At 44.0% G+C, this 15229-nt stretch overlaps 1 protein-coding gene across 3 annotated transcripts in view; it reads right to left on the bottom strand.

Annotated features, from left to right (window-relative positions):
- Window positions 1-147, bottom strand: part of BNC2 (basonuclin zinc finger protein 2) — a 411384-nt gene extending 411237 nt beyond the window's left edge. The window contains exon 1 of one of the 3 annotated variants that reach the window (XM_081893849.1): window positions 15-147. In XM_081893849.1, coding sequence (XP_081749975.1) covers window positions 15-17 — 3 coding nt within the window. In that variant the 5' untranslated portion in view covers window positions 18-147. The remainder of the gene's footprint in view (window positions 1-14) is intronic. The other 2 variants (XM_081893854.1, XM_081893850.1) reach the window with 2 other exon arrangements.
- Window positions 148-15229: the final 15082 nt, after the last annotated feature.

The following is a 15229-nucleotide window of genomic DNA, read 5'->3' as shown; positions in this document are numbered from 1 at the left end:
GAAAAACTTCTTACCATTTCGACATGCTGCTTGTCAGGGGCAGCCCCCGGCTCTGGAAGTCCTCGCGGCGGCGGCGGCGGCGGCGGCACCGGCCTTTCCTTCCTTCCTTCCTTCCTTCTCCCCCCTCACCTTCCTCACACAAATTCCGCCCCCCCCCTTTTCCCCCTCAGCAACACCAACAAGAAATCTCCGCAGCCCTCCAGGTGATTTCCAGACACGCGCGCGTGAGGAAAAGTCTCTCAGCCCCCCCCCCCAAAAGAAATGTTCGGTGGGGGGAGAGAAAGGGGGGAAAGAGAAGGGGGGGATAAAAGGTTTGCTGAGGGGTCAAGAGGCGAGGAATGGGAGTCTGGTGCTGCCACAGGTTGGGGAGAAGGAGGGGGGAGGCTGTCCCCAATCTGAAAACACGGCGGCCGAGGCGCTTCCCTCCTCTTCCCTCCTCCTCCTCCTTCGCCGTCCCCTCCCGCCGCTACTGTACCTCAGAGCAGCTTGTTATTGGTCCTGGGGAAGGCAGAGAGGAGGTGGGGAGGGGAAACGGGACACTTTTCTCTCCCCCCCCCCCCTTTCCTTGGGCAAAGCCAGGAGACTCAAGGAGAGGCCGCCTGCGCCCAGCTGTCAAGGAAAAGTGAGGGGAAAGCAAGCCGCCCAAAGCGAGACCCGGGAAAACTTTTATTCTGAGGAGCGCGCCCGCCCGGGACTCCCCTCGCCCTCCTCGCCGTGTGTGTGTGTCTGTCTGAGGCGCTTTCTCTCTCTTTGCGCGCTCTTGACGCCCCTTCCGGGCCGGTTCCTCCTCACGAGCGAGCGGCGCAGCAGGCACACGCTCTCCCGCCGCCGCCGCCACAGCCGCTGCTCCTGCCTCCGCTTCTCGTCTTCCTTATCAGCTCAAGGCGTCCAGGCGCCGCTGGAGAGAAAGACGGAGCGAGAGGGAAGGAGGAGGGGGAAATGGAGGAGCCCGCCGCTGCCGCCGCCGGGAGAAGCGGGAGCTGCTCCCCAAAGAGGAGAGCAAACTTGGGCCGCTCCTGAGGGGAGGTTTTTTCCCTCTCCCGTCGCGCGCAACGCCCGCCTTGCCCAGCTCACTTGTGGCCCCTCTTCGCAGCTTCTTCCTTTACCTCACGGGCTGCTGTGCTTTGACCGCCCAAGCGCAGCCCTCGGGGATTTGTTTCTAACTGCCCACAGCCCTGCCTAAGTTGCGCGGGTCACTCTGCGCAGCGCCGAGCCCGTCGGGGTTGTAAGTTTTTGCGCGCGGCTGGTCGCTTTGCTGGGCTAACGAGGCGAAGAGTCGCCACTGTGAGGCGGCGGCGGCGGCGGCTCTGGAGACCCGGAGAGCAGCCCGCCCGCGTCGGAGACACCGCGAAAAGGCGCTCGCTCGCCGCCTCAGTCCCAACACGTACAAAGGCGCCACAGACCAGGGCCTCTCCAAGTTGCGCATTACTGCCATTCCTTATCGTTATTTCATTATTTTTTATTATTGATTTACTTTCTTAAAAGTTACACGCTTCTTTCTTCAGCGTGCACGCGCGCAAACGTACGCGCGCCCCGTCCTCCTCTTCCTCGCCCCGCCGGACGTTATTGGGCACGAAGTTTGGGCAAGGCTTGGCAAACTTTTGGGGCATCTAAACCAGGGGAGTAGTGGGTACCTTCCTCTTTCTCTTTCTTTCTTTCTTTCTTTCTTTCTTTCTTTCTTTCTTTCTTTCTTTCTTTCTTTCTTTCTTTCTCTCTCAGGTCTCCCGTTTGAGTTAATCTGTCATGGTTCATTTTCTCTCTCCATTAAAAAAGAAAACCCAACACTTTTATTGGCCAAGTTTTGTGCAGAAACCCCTCGGTTTTGAGTCCACTCCCGTTTACTGATAACGAAGTTTTACTCAGCGAAAGCCTCTTGAAGTTAATGGACCTCTATAGTCATTCATTTCAGTGGGTCTATTCAGAGTAAAACTTAACTGACCTGACCGAATGGAGCACTTGGAGGCTGAAGCCCTATCTATAGACAGGGACCCGAGAGCAAATCTCAAACTCATTGAGTTACTTCTGACTAAACTTATATATAGGGCTGCTCTGTTAAGCAGCTATTTTGCAGGGGCTTGACTTGGCTGGTTCTTGCACTTAGAAACGAAAATACCACCCACTCCTTATGGAGAACTTGCCATTTATTGTGTGTGTGTGTTTAAAAAAGCAAGTACTCATTACTAGAAGGAAAGGCCACCTTCACTATTTCCTACAGTAGGAATTCACATGAGTCAAAATGACTTTTTTTTAAAATAAAGTAAGCGTGGTGTTTAGTCTCCATCTGAGGAGTATGCTTCCATCATTTAATAATCTCCTCCATCAAAATTCTTTGCTTGGCTCATTTGCCAGCTGGAGATTGCCTATTGTGTTAGTCACATTATCCTAGCCCTGCTCCTGTCCTGCTCTGATTTGGGAGGCTTCAAAGGCATCAAAACCCTCACAACTTGCCTCCCACTTTGCTCCTCACCCAAGCAGCTTCTCCCTCACTTTCTTCCCTGCCTGCCCCAATTCGAAGCAGCCACAGCACATCTCTCCCCTCTCCCCAATCCAGCTTCTGCCCCACTCGTTCACCCCAATAGCTTTGTTATCCTAAGGATGGTGCACTTGTGGGCAGGCTTGGAGAAGGAGGCTGTAGCTGGAAAATATATCATTGTCCTGTTCTTCTGTTTCAACCCCAAAAGCTACCCGTCTGCCTTCTCTCTCTTTGATATGCTCGCAGTATGACCAAGCCACACAGAAAGGCAGAACAGGCTATGGAAAAAAGAGAGACGTTTGCACTACAACAGAGTGAATGTGGTGGAGATTTGCAAATTTTGGTAAAGCTTGCAGCTTCAGGCAAGTTGCAGTCTCTGAGCCTACCTCAGAAGGTTGGCTTGAGGAGAAAATGCTCTGAGCTACTTAGAGGAAAGAGCTGTACTTTAATAGAGAAAATATTTAAACATGTGCTAAACTTTGTATGGCTGCGATCTCCGTCACTTTTACAATTAAGCATCTGCTCCTACTCTAAGGAAGAGTGTGGCATGTGTTGTTCTTAAGGGATGCATAGAAAGCAGACTTGATAAAACTTCTGTAAGCTACGTATCCTCTCTGTCAGAATGCATTTGACGTTTAAAAGCCTAGAGGGAAAAGAAAACCTCATAAGGTTACAATCCGAACACTACAGTGAGTTCTGCTATAGTTTTGAAAAGTTTAAACACTTTCCCAATCCCTCCCATTCACAGAACATTCTGAGAGTCGTGGGGTTTATCTGCTGAGGGGAGGAATCAGTCTTGTGAAAAAACCATCCGCATTAAGATGGATGCAATATTTACTTCAGACTAAATGGTGTTTTAGGGGCAGAATGTTAAAATTACCACACTCTTATGTTCATGTTTCCTAACATTGCCTTCAAAACTGAAACTTAAGAAAGAAAGCAGTCTCCCAGCAGTTTATCAAGATCATGTTCTATCTATGAGTTTCATAGAAGGCTAAGAGGTTAGTTTAGTACTGACTTAACTCTAAGAAATACAGGACTGAACACATCTCATTTCTCTGCTTAGTAAAAAAAAAAAAGGATTGCTCTTTTTGCTTTCTACTCCAGAAGAAGATTAAGGGACAGATTTTCAAAAGCAAACATGACACTTCAGTGCCTATTTGGTGCTGACTTCTAATGGAATTTAGACGCCTCAGATATCCTGAACCCAGTGAAGCATGAAACCAGCAGAGCACTTTGCAGAATCAAGCTAAAGAGTCATTTGGGCCTTTGAAAACATGCCCCTGCAGCAATTAGTCGTAAAGCTGTCGTCCCCGTAAAGCTGGTGACACCATAAACACAGCTCCTTCTGCACTCCGAGCAGCTGTACTGAACATAAGTGCAAAAGGCTTTGCTGGATTTGCGGGTGCTGTTTTACCTCTGCTTGCCAAACTACTTACAGCAGCAGCATCTTAACACAACTTCTCTCTTCAGCCAGTGATGGCAGATGACGTTGCCAAAATGCTCCCACTCCCCCCCCCCCCAATCCTTCCTGCACTAATTCCAGGCTTAATTTATTTACTGTTTTAATTTGAAGGCAACATGCACTGTTCTTCTTCCTTCTATGTTTTTTTTTAATTCACAATAACCCTCCGAGGTAGGCTAGGGCTGAGAGACTGAGCGGCTCAAGGTCACCCAGTGAGGAGTGAGGTGCAATGAGGATTTGAACCCTAGCGCCCCCCCCACTCTAGTCCAGTATATTAACTTCTACATCACACTTGCTTTCCCATGTATTCCCTACTCATTGTGTTGCCAGAAAGCAGGTCACTTCATCTTATTTCCAGGAAGATCCACTCTTTTGATTGGCGCACGGAGTTCAGTTATACTGGAGTATGGAAAGAAGGGAAGCACTAATTCCAAAACGTTTTGAGAAGTCTTTCACTTTGGAAGTCGTTATATATGAATATTTGATGGGTGCCGAATAAAGGAAAACCAGAAAGGCAGCTTGCAGTATCACAAAACTGTAGGAGTCACCTTCCCATAAAACTGTCCTGAACATAGATAAACATTTTACAGTGGTACCTCGGGTTAAGAACCTAATTCGTTCTGGAGGTCCGTTCTTAACCTGAAACTGTTCTTAACCTGAAGTACCACTTTAGCTAATGGGGCCTCTTGCTGCTGCCAAGCCGCCGCCACGTGATTTCTGTTCTCATCCTGAAGCAAAGTTCTTAACCCGAGGTACTATTTCTGGGTTAGCGGAGTCTGTAACCTGAAGCGTCTGTAACCTGAAGCATCTGCAACGCAAGGTACCACTGTATAAATCTGATATATCTTTACCACGCCCACTGTGCCTCCAAGGAATTCTGAGTGACATAGAATTGAAGGGTTGGAGGGGACCATGTGGGTCGATCTAGTCTGACCCCCTGCAATTCAGGAATCCTTTTGCCCAATAGAGGCTCAAACCCACAAGCATATACACAGGGTTCTCCTATTCTGTCCTCACAACAGCCCTGTGAAGTAGGTCAGGCAGAAAGAGAATGCATGGCGAAAGGCCACCCAGTGAGCTTCATGACTGACAGTGAGAGATGTAGAACAGTCTCCCTCTGGAGGTTGTGAACTTTCCTTCCTTGGAGGTTTTTCAGCAAAAGTTGGATGGTCATCTGTCATGGATGCTTTAGCCAAGATTGCTGCACTGCCGGGGGTTGGACTATATGAGCCTTAGGGCCCCTCGCAACTCTACAGTTCTGTGATTTTATGATTCTTGGATCAGGTCCAGTGCTCTATCTGCTAAACCACACTGGCTCAAATAAGTAGTTACGGCGCTGCTTTGATGTCAGCAACCTGAATATGTGAATTCACCTTTAGGCCACAGCTGCAGATCTTTAATTGTTGTGCATGTGGGAGGAATGAGAGCACGACAAGAGTGTTCCTGTTTAGACATGACTGGCACATCCATGCCCTTACACTTCTCCTGCATCTTCCCACTGTGTTGACAATGCAGCTGACCAGTATTGGGCTTGCTCACAGGGTAAATGGACACTACTCAGGTACCACGTAGATCTCCTGTGTCTGCCATATCAGAGATACATTCAACCTAAATATTCCCATTCATAGATACACTGCTGTACAGCCAGTGTACCCACATACACACAACAGACTCAAGTGACAAAGCTTCTCTTGGGCTATAATATTTCAGTCTGCAAAAGTCCACTCCCATCCTAAAAGGGGTGTGAAAACCTCACTGCACTCAGGGGTGGAGGAAAGGAAACAGAATGTTTGGGAGAAGGCTAGGATGAATCCTTGAAATGCTGGTTTTCCACATGCAGGGGAAAAAGTGGGAGAGGCTGAACTATGCCAGAGATGGGCAGACTTGAGGTGTGTGGAATAGACAGTGTTTTTTTCTTTAAATTTTTCCTAGATTGCCAGGACCTGCCAGTTGCAGGCAAATATTTGAACAGTGGCTCAGTGGGAAAGAAGCACACTTGACCATAGATAAGTTTACCCCAAAGTAAGACCCGCTGAATTCAATGGGGCTTCCTCCCAGGAAACTGAGGGTAGGATCGCAGCCTTAACAAAGTGCAAGAACTACCTCAGAGCATATGCTCAGCCCAGCATTTGTATGCAGTATCAGAAATGAGCTCTCAGTCACAACCATGTCTCACAAAAAAAATCTACTCCTGGTTTCTCCCATCCCAAGGTGTTTTCACTTCACCCAACGAAGTACAGTACACAGTTCTGGCAACTTTATTTCCTGGGGGGAAAAGCACTGGCACTTACTGTAACAACTTTATGGTGAATACTGGCACCTTCTTTCTAGAGGAAAAGCACTGATTTCAGCTATTGTCAAATGGAAGTAAAAAATTCTTGCCAATCTACTGCAAGTTGCCTGGAGATTTACCAGTGGACCACAATCTACCTTTTGCCCATTCCTGAACTATGCAAGCCAACCACACCTTCTATAAGCCCAGGAAATATTTTTGCCACTTGATTCTTATGCTTGTGCAAACGAGTTGTGTTGCTCACCCACTCTGGCAGCCCGTAGGGAAGCCAGTAACAGTACATATGCAAAACAAGGCTGTTTAATGTGTGCCGTTCTATTAGGCTTTAACTTTAACAAGACCTCTTTCTTGCAAAGTCCAGGTGGATGTGGTTCAACAGCTCGGCAATCATGCTAAATGAGTTCTTCTACCAGACAGGGCAGAAAGATGTTGTGAAATTAGGAAGCAGAAAGCTCTTTATTATAATAGGAAGGGTGTTTTTGTTTGTTTGTTTGTTTTAAAATAGAATAGATATTTGGAATTAGTATCTGATGTGCATTCCAGAAAAGGAGAAGAATGAAAAAAGTTGGTTACTCACTTTGGCATTGCACCTTGTTTTTCACACACACATTAAAAATACTCATGGTTCATTTCCCTTTTGGAAGAAGAAAAAAACTCGCGAGCTGTACCCAGGTCTTACCAAAATGTTGTGCCCATGAAGCCCCCTAGTGGTTATATAGACTCATTATCCTGTATTCATCTCTCCTGATTCCACATTGGCCAAGGGCGAGTATAGATTCAGCTCTATTAATTGTGCAATGTGCACTGGTCCTTTGAAGAAGAGGCTGATATTACCCGTCACCCCATAAGCCTATAAAAGACAGTGCCTGGTCCTGGGGCAATGGCACTTTGCCACCATACGAGTGCAGTGCCAACTTCTCCAGCAGCTGTGAGTAACCTGCGAACTGGTCGCAGGAGGTACCTCTGAGAACAGGCACTCCAGTCAAATATATTACAGAGAAATCCTTCATATTCCCAACCTAGACTCTTTTTTTGGCATTTTTCCTAGATTCTGAGTTTCCCCGGTCCAGCAAATGTGCACATTCTGCTGTAACACCCATTAAAATATATTTTATATGTTTTATTTTGGTTTAAAAAAATGCATAAAAGGCAGAAACCCCCGTGCTGTTTGTTGATACTAACATTCCATTTTTATGCCATTCTCAAGAAACTAACCAGTTCTGTGTCACAGGTCTGTCTTTGACACCACCCCTTGTATGCTACTGCAAGTCATGGCCACCTGTCACGAATGCTTTAGCTGAGATTCCTGCATTGCAAGGGGCTGAACTGGACAGCCCTTGGGGTCCCTTGCAACTCTACAATTCTACGATTCTATGAATTCAGATGCCAGCTCTTGCCGCCTCCTGTCTCTCCCTGACAGGTAGCTTCACTGTCCTGTGTGGTTTTATTTATTTTCATTATTTACCTACATTTATAAGTCTCCTTTCCTCCACGGAGCTCGAAGCAGCATGCATGATTTCTCTTTTCCCCCCATTCTGTCCTCACAAACAACCCTGTGAGGTTGATTAGGCAGATAAGGACTGGTCACCCTGTAAGCTTCATGTTGCTGAATGGAGATTTGATTGGTTCCCCAGGTTGTTCTTCGGCTCGCTTAACAGTCAGAGTCTAACCTATTGCTGGATCAAGCTCCTGTAAACCTCTAAATTAGCTCGCGTGGACTTGCAAAATAAAAATAGTATTTCAGTTCCATGCATGTTTTTTATTCATTGTTGTTCACCTTCTGGTATTAACTTTAACGAAGCACCAGTGTGATGCGTTGTAACAAATTAGGGTTGCGGCAGGGGCGCCAACTTGAATAAAATACTGTATTGCGTGGGGCACCCTGCATAATTGATCACATGACAGGGTGCACACACACCATTTGAATGGCAATGCCCATCAACTTTGGAGAGGCCTGGCCCACTCAAATATTTTATTGGGGGGGGCAAAGACAATTCGGTCCCTAGGAGTCGGCTCCTATGAGTTGTGGGGACCAAACTCCCATGTCTGCTCAGCCATGGAGCTCTCTGTATAACCGTGGGTCAATTTATCTCTCAACCTTACCTACCTCATAGGTTTATTAGTGAGAGTAAAATGAGGAGAGGAGAAACCTGTATGCCCCCTTGAGATATCAGAGATACAGTGGTACCTCGGGTTACATATGCTTCAGGTTACAGACTCCGCTAACCCAGAAATAGTACCTCGGGTTAAGAACTTTGCTTCAGGATGAGAACAGAAATCATGCTCCGGCGGCACGGCAGCAGCGGTAGGCCCCATTAGCTAAAGTGGTGCTTCTGGTTAAGAACAGTTTCAGATTAAGAACGGACCTCCGGAATGAATTAAGTACTAACCCGAGGTACCACTGTAATATACTATTCCCAAATGTAATATAATAGTCTTCAAAACTAGGGCGACCAAGAGCCTGCATACATGGCATGGATGTAATTAGAATTTGAAACCACTTCTCCTTTTTTTGTTCTTTGAAGAACTTGGCGTTGATTACATACTCCCATTCAGTTCCTGGAAATTCCTCTAAAAGATAGCACCCAGTCAAGTCGAATTCAAGCTCTTTGAAGGCCCATTCATTTCCAAGGGACTTAAAATCCCTAACTTTCACAGGGATCGTGATCCTGTCTGTGAAAGCTCACCCAAAAGCCTAGGTTCTCAGCATTCTAACAAGATTTCTGGGTTCAGGAAAAACGGGATTTCTATTCCAGTTGCTTCGCAACTCCAACACTGGAGGAAGGAGCTCCAGATAATTATTGATGCTAGGAGGAAACGTACGTATGCATCTGTGCCCCACTGACACATTTATTTTACTTAAATTATACATTCTACTAATGCATCTTGCCTCATACCTCATCTCCTTAGATAGTTATTTGTTCATGCAGAAATGCATACTGTTGCTAACCATCAATTGTGTACTCACAGGAACTAGAAGGTATGTGGAGAGCATTTTTAACTCTTGACCGTTAGCACATGGTGCTTGCTTGCTGCAGCTAAAAACTTCAGCTCATGGTGTCTGTTGGGTACATTAAAATACATTATGTGGATATATATATATATAAAGCATCATAAATCAGCATGCATCAAAATGGGCATTTTTCTTCTACTGCATGGGAGATTGTATGCGTTGCTCTACCAAGACACAATACATTTATATTGAACTGCTTATATTTTCCACCTACATAAGTTGTTGAGACAAGTATATGCGAGAGCTAATTAAAGAGCTGTAGGAGTGGGTAAGCATTAGTCACTGTGTTTGCCCATTTATGAAATGTTGTTAAAATTAGATTTTATTCAAGATAAGAGAGAGAGAGAGAGAGAGAAAGCTGAGAACAGACACGTCCAATATAAATACTTTTATCTTCATACCAATAAATCACCACAGTGCCTGGTGAATTAAAAGCAGTATTATGTCAGGCGCTCTATCAAAGTATAGTGCAGATGCAGATACTGTACTGTAGTTGCTTTTAAGTAAGTCATCTTTACTGGAAGAATCTAGGCCTCCTATAACAATGTATCTCACCCGGGGGGGGCACCTTGTAGCCCTCAAGATATTCCTGGACCATAATTCCCATCATCCATGACCATTGGCCATGCTGCATGGGACTATGAGAGTTTGTGTCCAACAATATCTGGAGGCCACCAGTTTCCTAACCCTTTATCTGGCCTCTTGCATGCAATCCATTAAACTCATTGGTATTTTGCTATGGACTTCAGTGATATATGGGTTGGGCTACCAACCTTCAGTATCCAAGCAGCTTGTCAGCTTGTTCTCCAAATCGAAACAATCTTCTTCAATTAATTCAGAGCGTTAATAAATAAATAAAGGTAAAGGACCCCTGGATGGTTAAGTCCAGTCAAAGGCGACTATGAGGTTGCGGTGCTCATCTCGCTTTCAGGCCAAGAAAGCCGCCATTTGTCCACAGACAGCTTTCAGGGTCATGTGGCCAGCAGGACTAAACCGCTTCTGGCGCAATGGAACACCGTGATGGAAACCAGAGCACACGGAAACCCCGTTTACCTTTCCGCTGCAGAGGTACCTATTTATCTACTTGCACTGGTGTGCTTTCGAACTGCTGGGTAGGCAGGAGCTGGGGCAGAGCAACGGAAGCTCACCCCATCACGGGGATTAGTACCGCCAACCTTCTGATCAGCAAGCCCAAGAGGCTCAGTGGTTTAGATCGCATCGCTTGGTAATAAATAAATAACCAAGCAAAGCAAAGCTACAAGCATGATAGAGCACGCTAGCTTATTTCAGAGGACCTCCACTAAAAAGAAAATGCCTGCCCTGGTTCATTTGAACTTACTCACTCCCCTATTTATCACCATCTAAAGCAGGGTTTCCCAAACTTGGGTCGCCAGCTGTTTTTGGACTACAGCTCCCATCATCCCTAGCTAGCAGGACCAAGTGGTCAAGGATGATGGGAATTTTAGTCCAAAAAAACAGCTGGAGACCCACATTTGGGAAACCGTGATCTAAAACAACTTCCCACATCACTGTTTCAAAATGCCTTGAAAGTTTAAGTGATATGGCAAGGTATAGACACTTTCCTAGTCTTATAGAGGCTCTTATCAATGAACAACTTCCTACATGACTGAAATAACATTTCAGTGATCCAACTACATGGGCACTTGGCCCATTTCCCCCCTTGGATTTGGTGTAAAGATTTTGTGGTCTTTAGGGATGGGAATAAATTTATTATATTGGGGATGTGGTGTTCTTACAAATATTTGGGGGGTTTGAGGCAGCAGATGCTTGCAATCAGTCAGAAAAAATGCTTTGCTGCCAATTCAAGGAGCAGTGAAGCTGTCATGACCAACTGCAACCCATCGACTACCCACTGCAAACAGCTCAATAGGAACAGGGCTACATGGCACCCAACTCCTATGTACCCCGGCTGGCATTGCTAATTGTCAGGAATGATAGGAGTTGGTGGAAGGGTACCATCTTGGCTACCTTGCCTGTAGCATCATTCTTGGCTTTAAAAAAATTGGCTGCCTTCACTACTCTATAATAATAATAATACTAATTTATTTCTACCCCCACCCATCTGGCTGGGTTTCCCCAGCCACTCTGGGTGGCTTTCAACAGAATGTTAAAACAGAATAAAACTTCAAACATTAAAAACTTCCCTAAACAGGGCTGCCTTCAGATGTCTTCTAAAAGTCGGATTTTTTTTTATTTCGTTGACATCTCATGGGAGGGCGTTCCACAGGAAGGGCGCCACCCTCTGCCTGGTTCCCTGTAACCTCATTTCTCACAGGGAGGGAACCGCCAGAAGGCCCTCTGTGCTGGACCTCAGTGTCCAGGCTGAACAATGGGCGTGGAGACGCTCCTTCAGGTATACTGGACCGAGACCGTTTAGGGCTTTAAAGGTTAGCACCAACACTTTGAATTGTGCTCGGAAACATGCTTGACATATTAAAAACGTTTCTAGCCATGTGCTAAAGCTTTCTCACATGCTTTTATGCAGCCTACATCAACACAGAAGGCAGCTCAGCCACGTGGATGTAAATTGTTATACATTCAAGTAATACAGGATTAACTGTAACAAAAAATCATGTTGCACTAGGTATGTGAAATGTGGGGGATGGAAAGCTTCCAAGTCACTAACATGCAATACACATGAAACAACTTGTTGCACATAGTAGTATAATAAAAACTAACTAGCCCTTGTTTACATTGTTTCCAACTAAGCACGTGCTGTTAGGAACGTGTCATTAAAATTAATGCAAAATCAAGCAGATAGCTATCCTGATCCATTAAAAAATAAAATAAATCCAAACCAGGACAATAAAATAATACCGTGTGAACTACTGAGTTGTATGCAATGCTTCTTCAATGTAAAAAAAAGTTATTTAAAAGCAGAATGCAGCCAGATGAAGAGGCAAATGTAAAAAAACAGTTCACACATTAAATGAATAGAACTTAAGCACGTGTTTTACTTAAGTTTTTCCTCAAATCATGCACGCCTAACTTCCCTTGAACTGCACGCCATCTACTAAACAGCTACAGTTCTGCGGTTTTTGGGTGTAGGAAAAACACCAATCTAGACTGCATTGCCTCCCATAACAATATTGGTATTTCCTGTTTAATTCTGTATTTGATCATATAGGATAGGCTTGGATGTTTTTGGTTTTGGGATGGGGGGGAGGTATAAAGAATGGCTGAAATATGGGCCAAGTCACATTTTTGTAAGGAAGTTGGAAAGGTAGTTGCATTCTTCCAGCGGTTCATTTTACAGTCTTCTTTGAAGGCAAAAAAGGCGATCACTATGGTTTTCCATATTATAGGTTATAGCTTGTTAATATTTTAAAAGATAGCACGATGATCACACACAGCCTGCAAATCTTTTTGCCAAAAAGCAACCATGTTTTAGTTCAGCCTATTAGAAACTAATTCATATGTGACTTTTACTCCTCCCTTCCCTCAAACACTGAAACATGCCACATTTGGGTAGAGGGAGGAGACAGAAACACTCATTGAGAAAGTCAGTATTAAAAGCAACACGCTGGATGAAGTTTTCCAAAACTCCAAAGGATAATTCCATTCAGCTGGAAAAGCACTGTGGAAACAAATCCCATAATCATAATGCAAGACTACCAAGTCATAGACTAAACTTCACACTCTTAAGTTAACCAAGCATCAGGTGTTCTCAACTTTTAACAACGTTGATAGGTGATGATGATATATATGATTGGCCTGCATTACTTCCAAGTAAATGAAATATTTTAAAAAGATCTGAAGGAAAAAGGTTATGTGGAAAAAGAATCAATTTTCCAAAAAGACATAATAAATAATGAGTACAAAACTCTGTCAAAAATGTATAAGATATTGTTGGAATGGTATACGAAAGATGAAGAGGTTAAATCGGTAATGATACAGTGGGCAAAGGATTTTGGGTATAATATTCAATTTGAGGAATGGGAAAAATTGTGGAAAGAGAATATAAAATTTACGGCATGTACGTCACTGAAAGAGAATGTGATGAAAATGTTTTATAGATGGTATATGACACCTGTAAAATTAGCAAAGATGTATAAGGTTGATAACAATTGTTGGAAATGCAAAGACAAAGAAGGGACGTTCTTTCATCAGTGGTGGGAATGTAAGAAAGTGAAAAGCTTTTTAGGAAATGATATACAATGAGATGAAAAAAAATGTTAAGATATACTTTTGTGAAAAAACCCAAAGCTTTTCGTTTAGGTATTGTAGGAAAGGACATAAGAAGAAAGGACTGTAAGCTTTTCCAATATGCTGTAACGGCAGCCAGAATCCTGTTGGCCCAGAAGTGGAAACAAGAGGAGATACCGACGATAGAAGAATGGAGATCAAAATTGATAGACTATGTGGAATTGGATAAATTAACTGGGAGAATTAGATATACTAAAGACCAAAAGTTCATCGAGGACTGGGGAAAATTTGTGGATTATCTGAAAAACATATGCAGTGTAAATACAACACTAGTGGGATTTCAAGAGGCACTGTAAAAAATAAATAAGTATTGTTTATTAGAAATAATGGGAGTAAGGAGGAACAATGGCAATACGAAAGAAGGGAATGTGTATTAAAGGTATAAACATGGATGATTGTCAGAGACGCTGAAGGAAGTCCAAAACAGTCATAATTTGTTGTATTCGGGATAAAATGTATAACTGGATGAAAACTAATAAAATTTATTTTTTAAAAAAAGACAATGACACTTTATTGCATATATCAGACACTTGCCTGGCAAGATAAAGGAGAATGAAAGCAATTTAAAACCAGAAAAATCTAAAGCAGTGTACAATACAAAGTACCCAAAATGCTCACACAGTAACATATTAATGACTAGTACTAGCCACCCCACTAAGAGAGGAATGCCATAGGAAGCAACTTAATTACCTTAAGGAATAAGTAAAAGGTCTTAGCCTGGTGTCTATAAAGACTGACAAGGATGATACCAGGCACATTTTCCTAGGGAGAACTTTCCACCAATTGGGGAGGGGCCAGGTTGTCACCTCTTGAAATGACCTGTTCTCCGTGCGGCCACCCTCCACACCTCCCTCAGGTGGAGCACACAGAGAAGTGCCGTTTATTGTCTTTTAAAGAGAGGAAGTGGTTATGTCATCTGCTGGAGTAGATGACGCAATGACAGTAATTGATGGACCCTCTAGAAAGTGAATGAAGAAGCAATCAGGATTTCAAGTTTGGTTCTGAAAGGTGAGCACAAAAGAAGTCAGAGAATGAGGGAAATGACTAAGCAGAGACTGTGCACGTCTTTCTCTTCCTTGATGGGGTTCGTATTTCATGCTGGCATTATTTCTTGTATTTCTGATTAAACGTTATAGGTTGCATTTCAGCTGGCTGATGATCTGTCATTAAAGGTCAATGTTTTTACAAGTTGAACCTATGTAGTCAGAAGCAAGCACCAGCAAGTTCATTATAGCTTGCTCCCAAGTAAGTATGCATAGAATTGCAGTCTTGCTGATCCAAATAAATTGGGCATTTTGCTGCACACTGTTGCTATGGGTGTGCTCGCATGCACACAGATAGATCTGTACAGTACTCTGCATTTTTGCACTCTCTTTTAGGGGCATGGCTGTGGCGGCTGTCATGATGTGCTCTTGACCTTCAACATTTACCTTTGCAGCACCTCACTGCTGTAACTATCACAAGCAATGTAAAGAGTAAAGAAAGACAGTGCATTTATTTCTATTTTTATACTTTTACCAGGGTAAAGAAAGCTGGTCTAACATAATGTGCTTGCTTACAACTCAGCCTCCCTGAGGTTTCCAACCTTAATACTCACCCTCAAGAAAATACATCAATACTTTAAACACAACACTCCTGAATCACGGAAAAGTCCATGACAAAGTGTTTGATTTAGTTTACTCACATTCAACAAAGGTTAAGAAATTACTATGAAATTCTCTTTGCAAGTACTGTAGAGATAACTGGGATGACCACTAT

The sequence above is a fragment of the Podarcis melisellensis genome, assembly GCF_964234715.1.
Source record: "Podarcis melisellensis genome assembly, chromosome: 17".
NCBI classification, from domain to species: Eukaryota; Metazoa; Chordata; class Lepidosauria; order Squamata; family Lacertidae; genus Podarcis; species Podarcis melisellensis.
The sequence above is the reverse complement of the archived record's forward strand: the minus strand, read 5'-3'. Positions and strand labels throughout refer to the sequence as shown.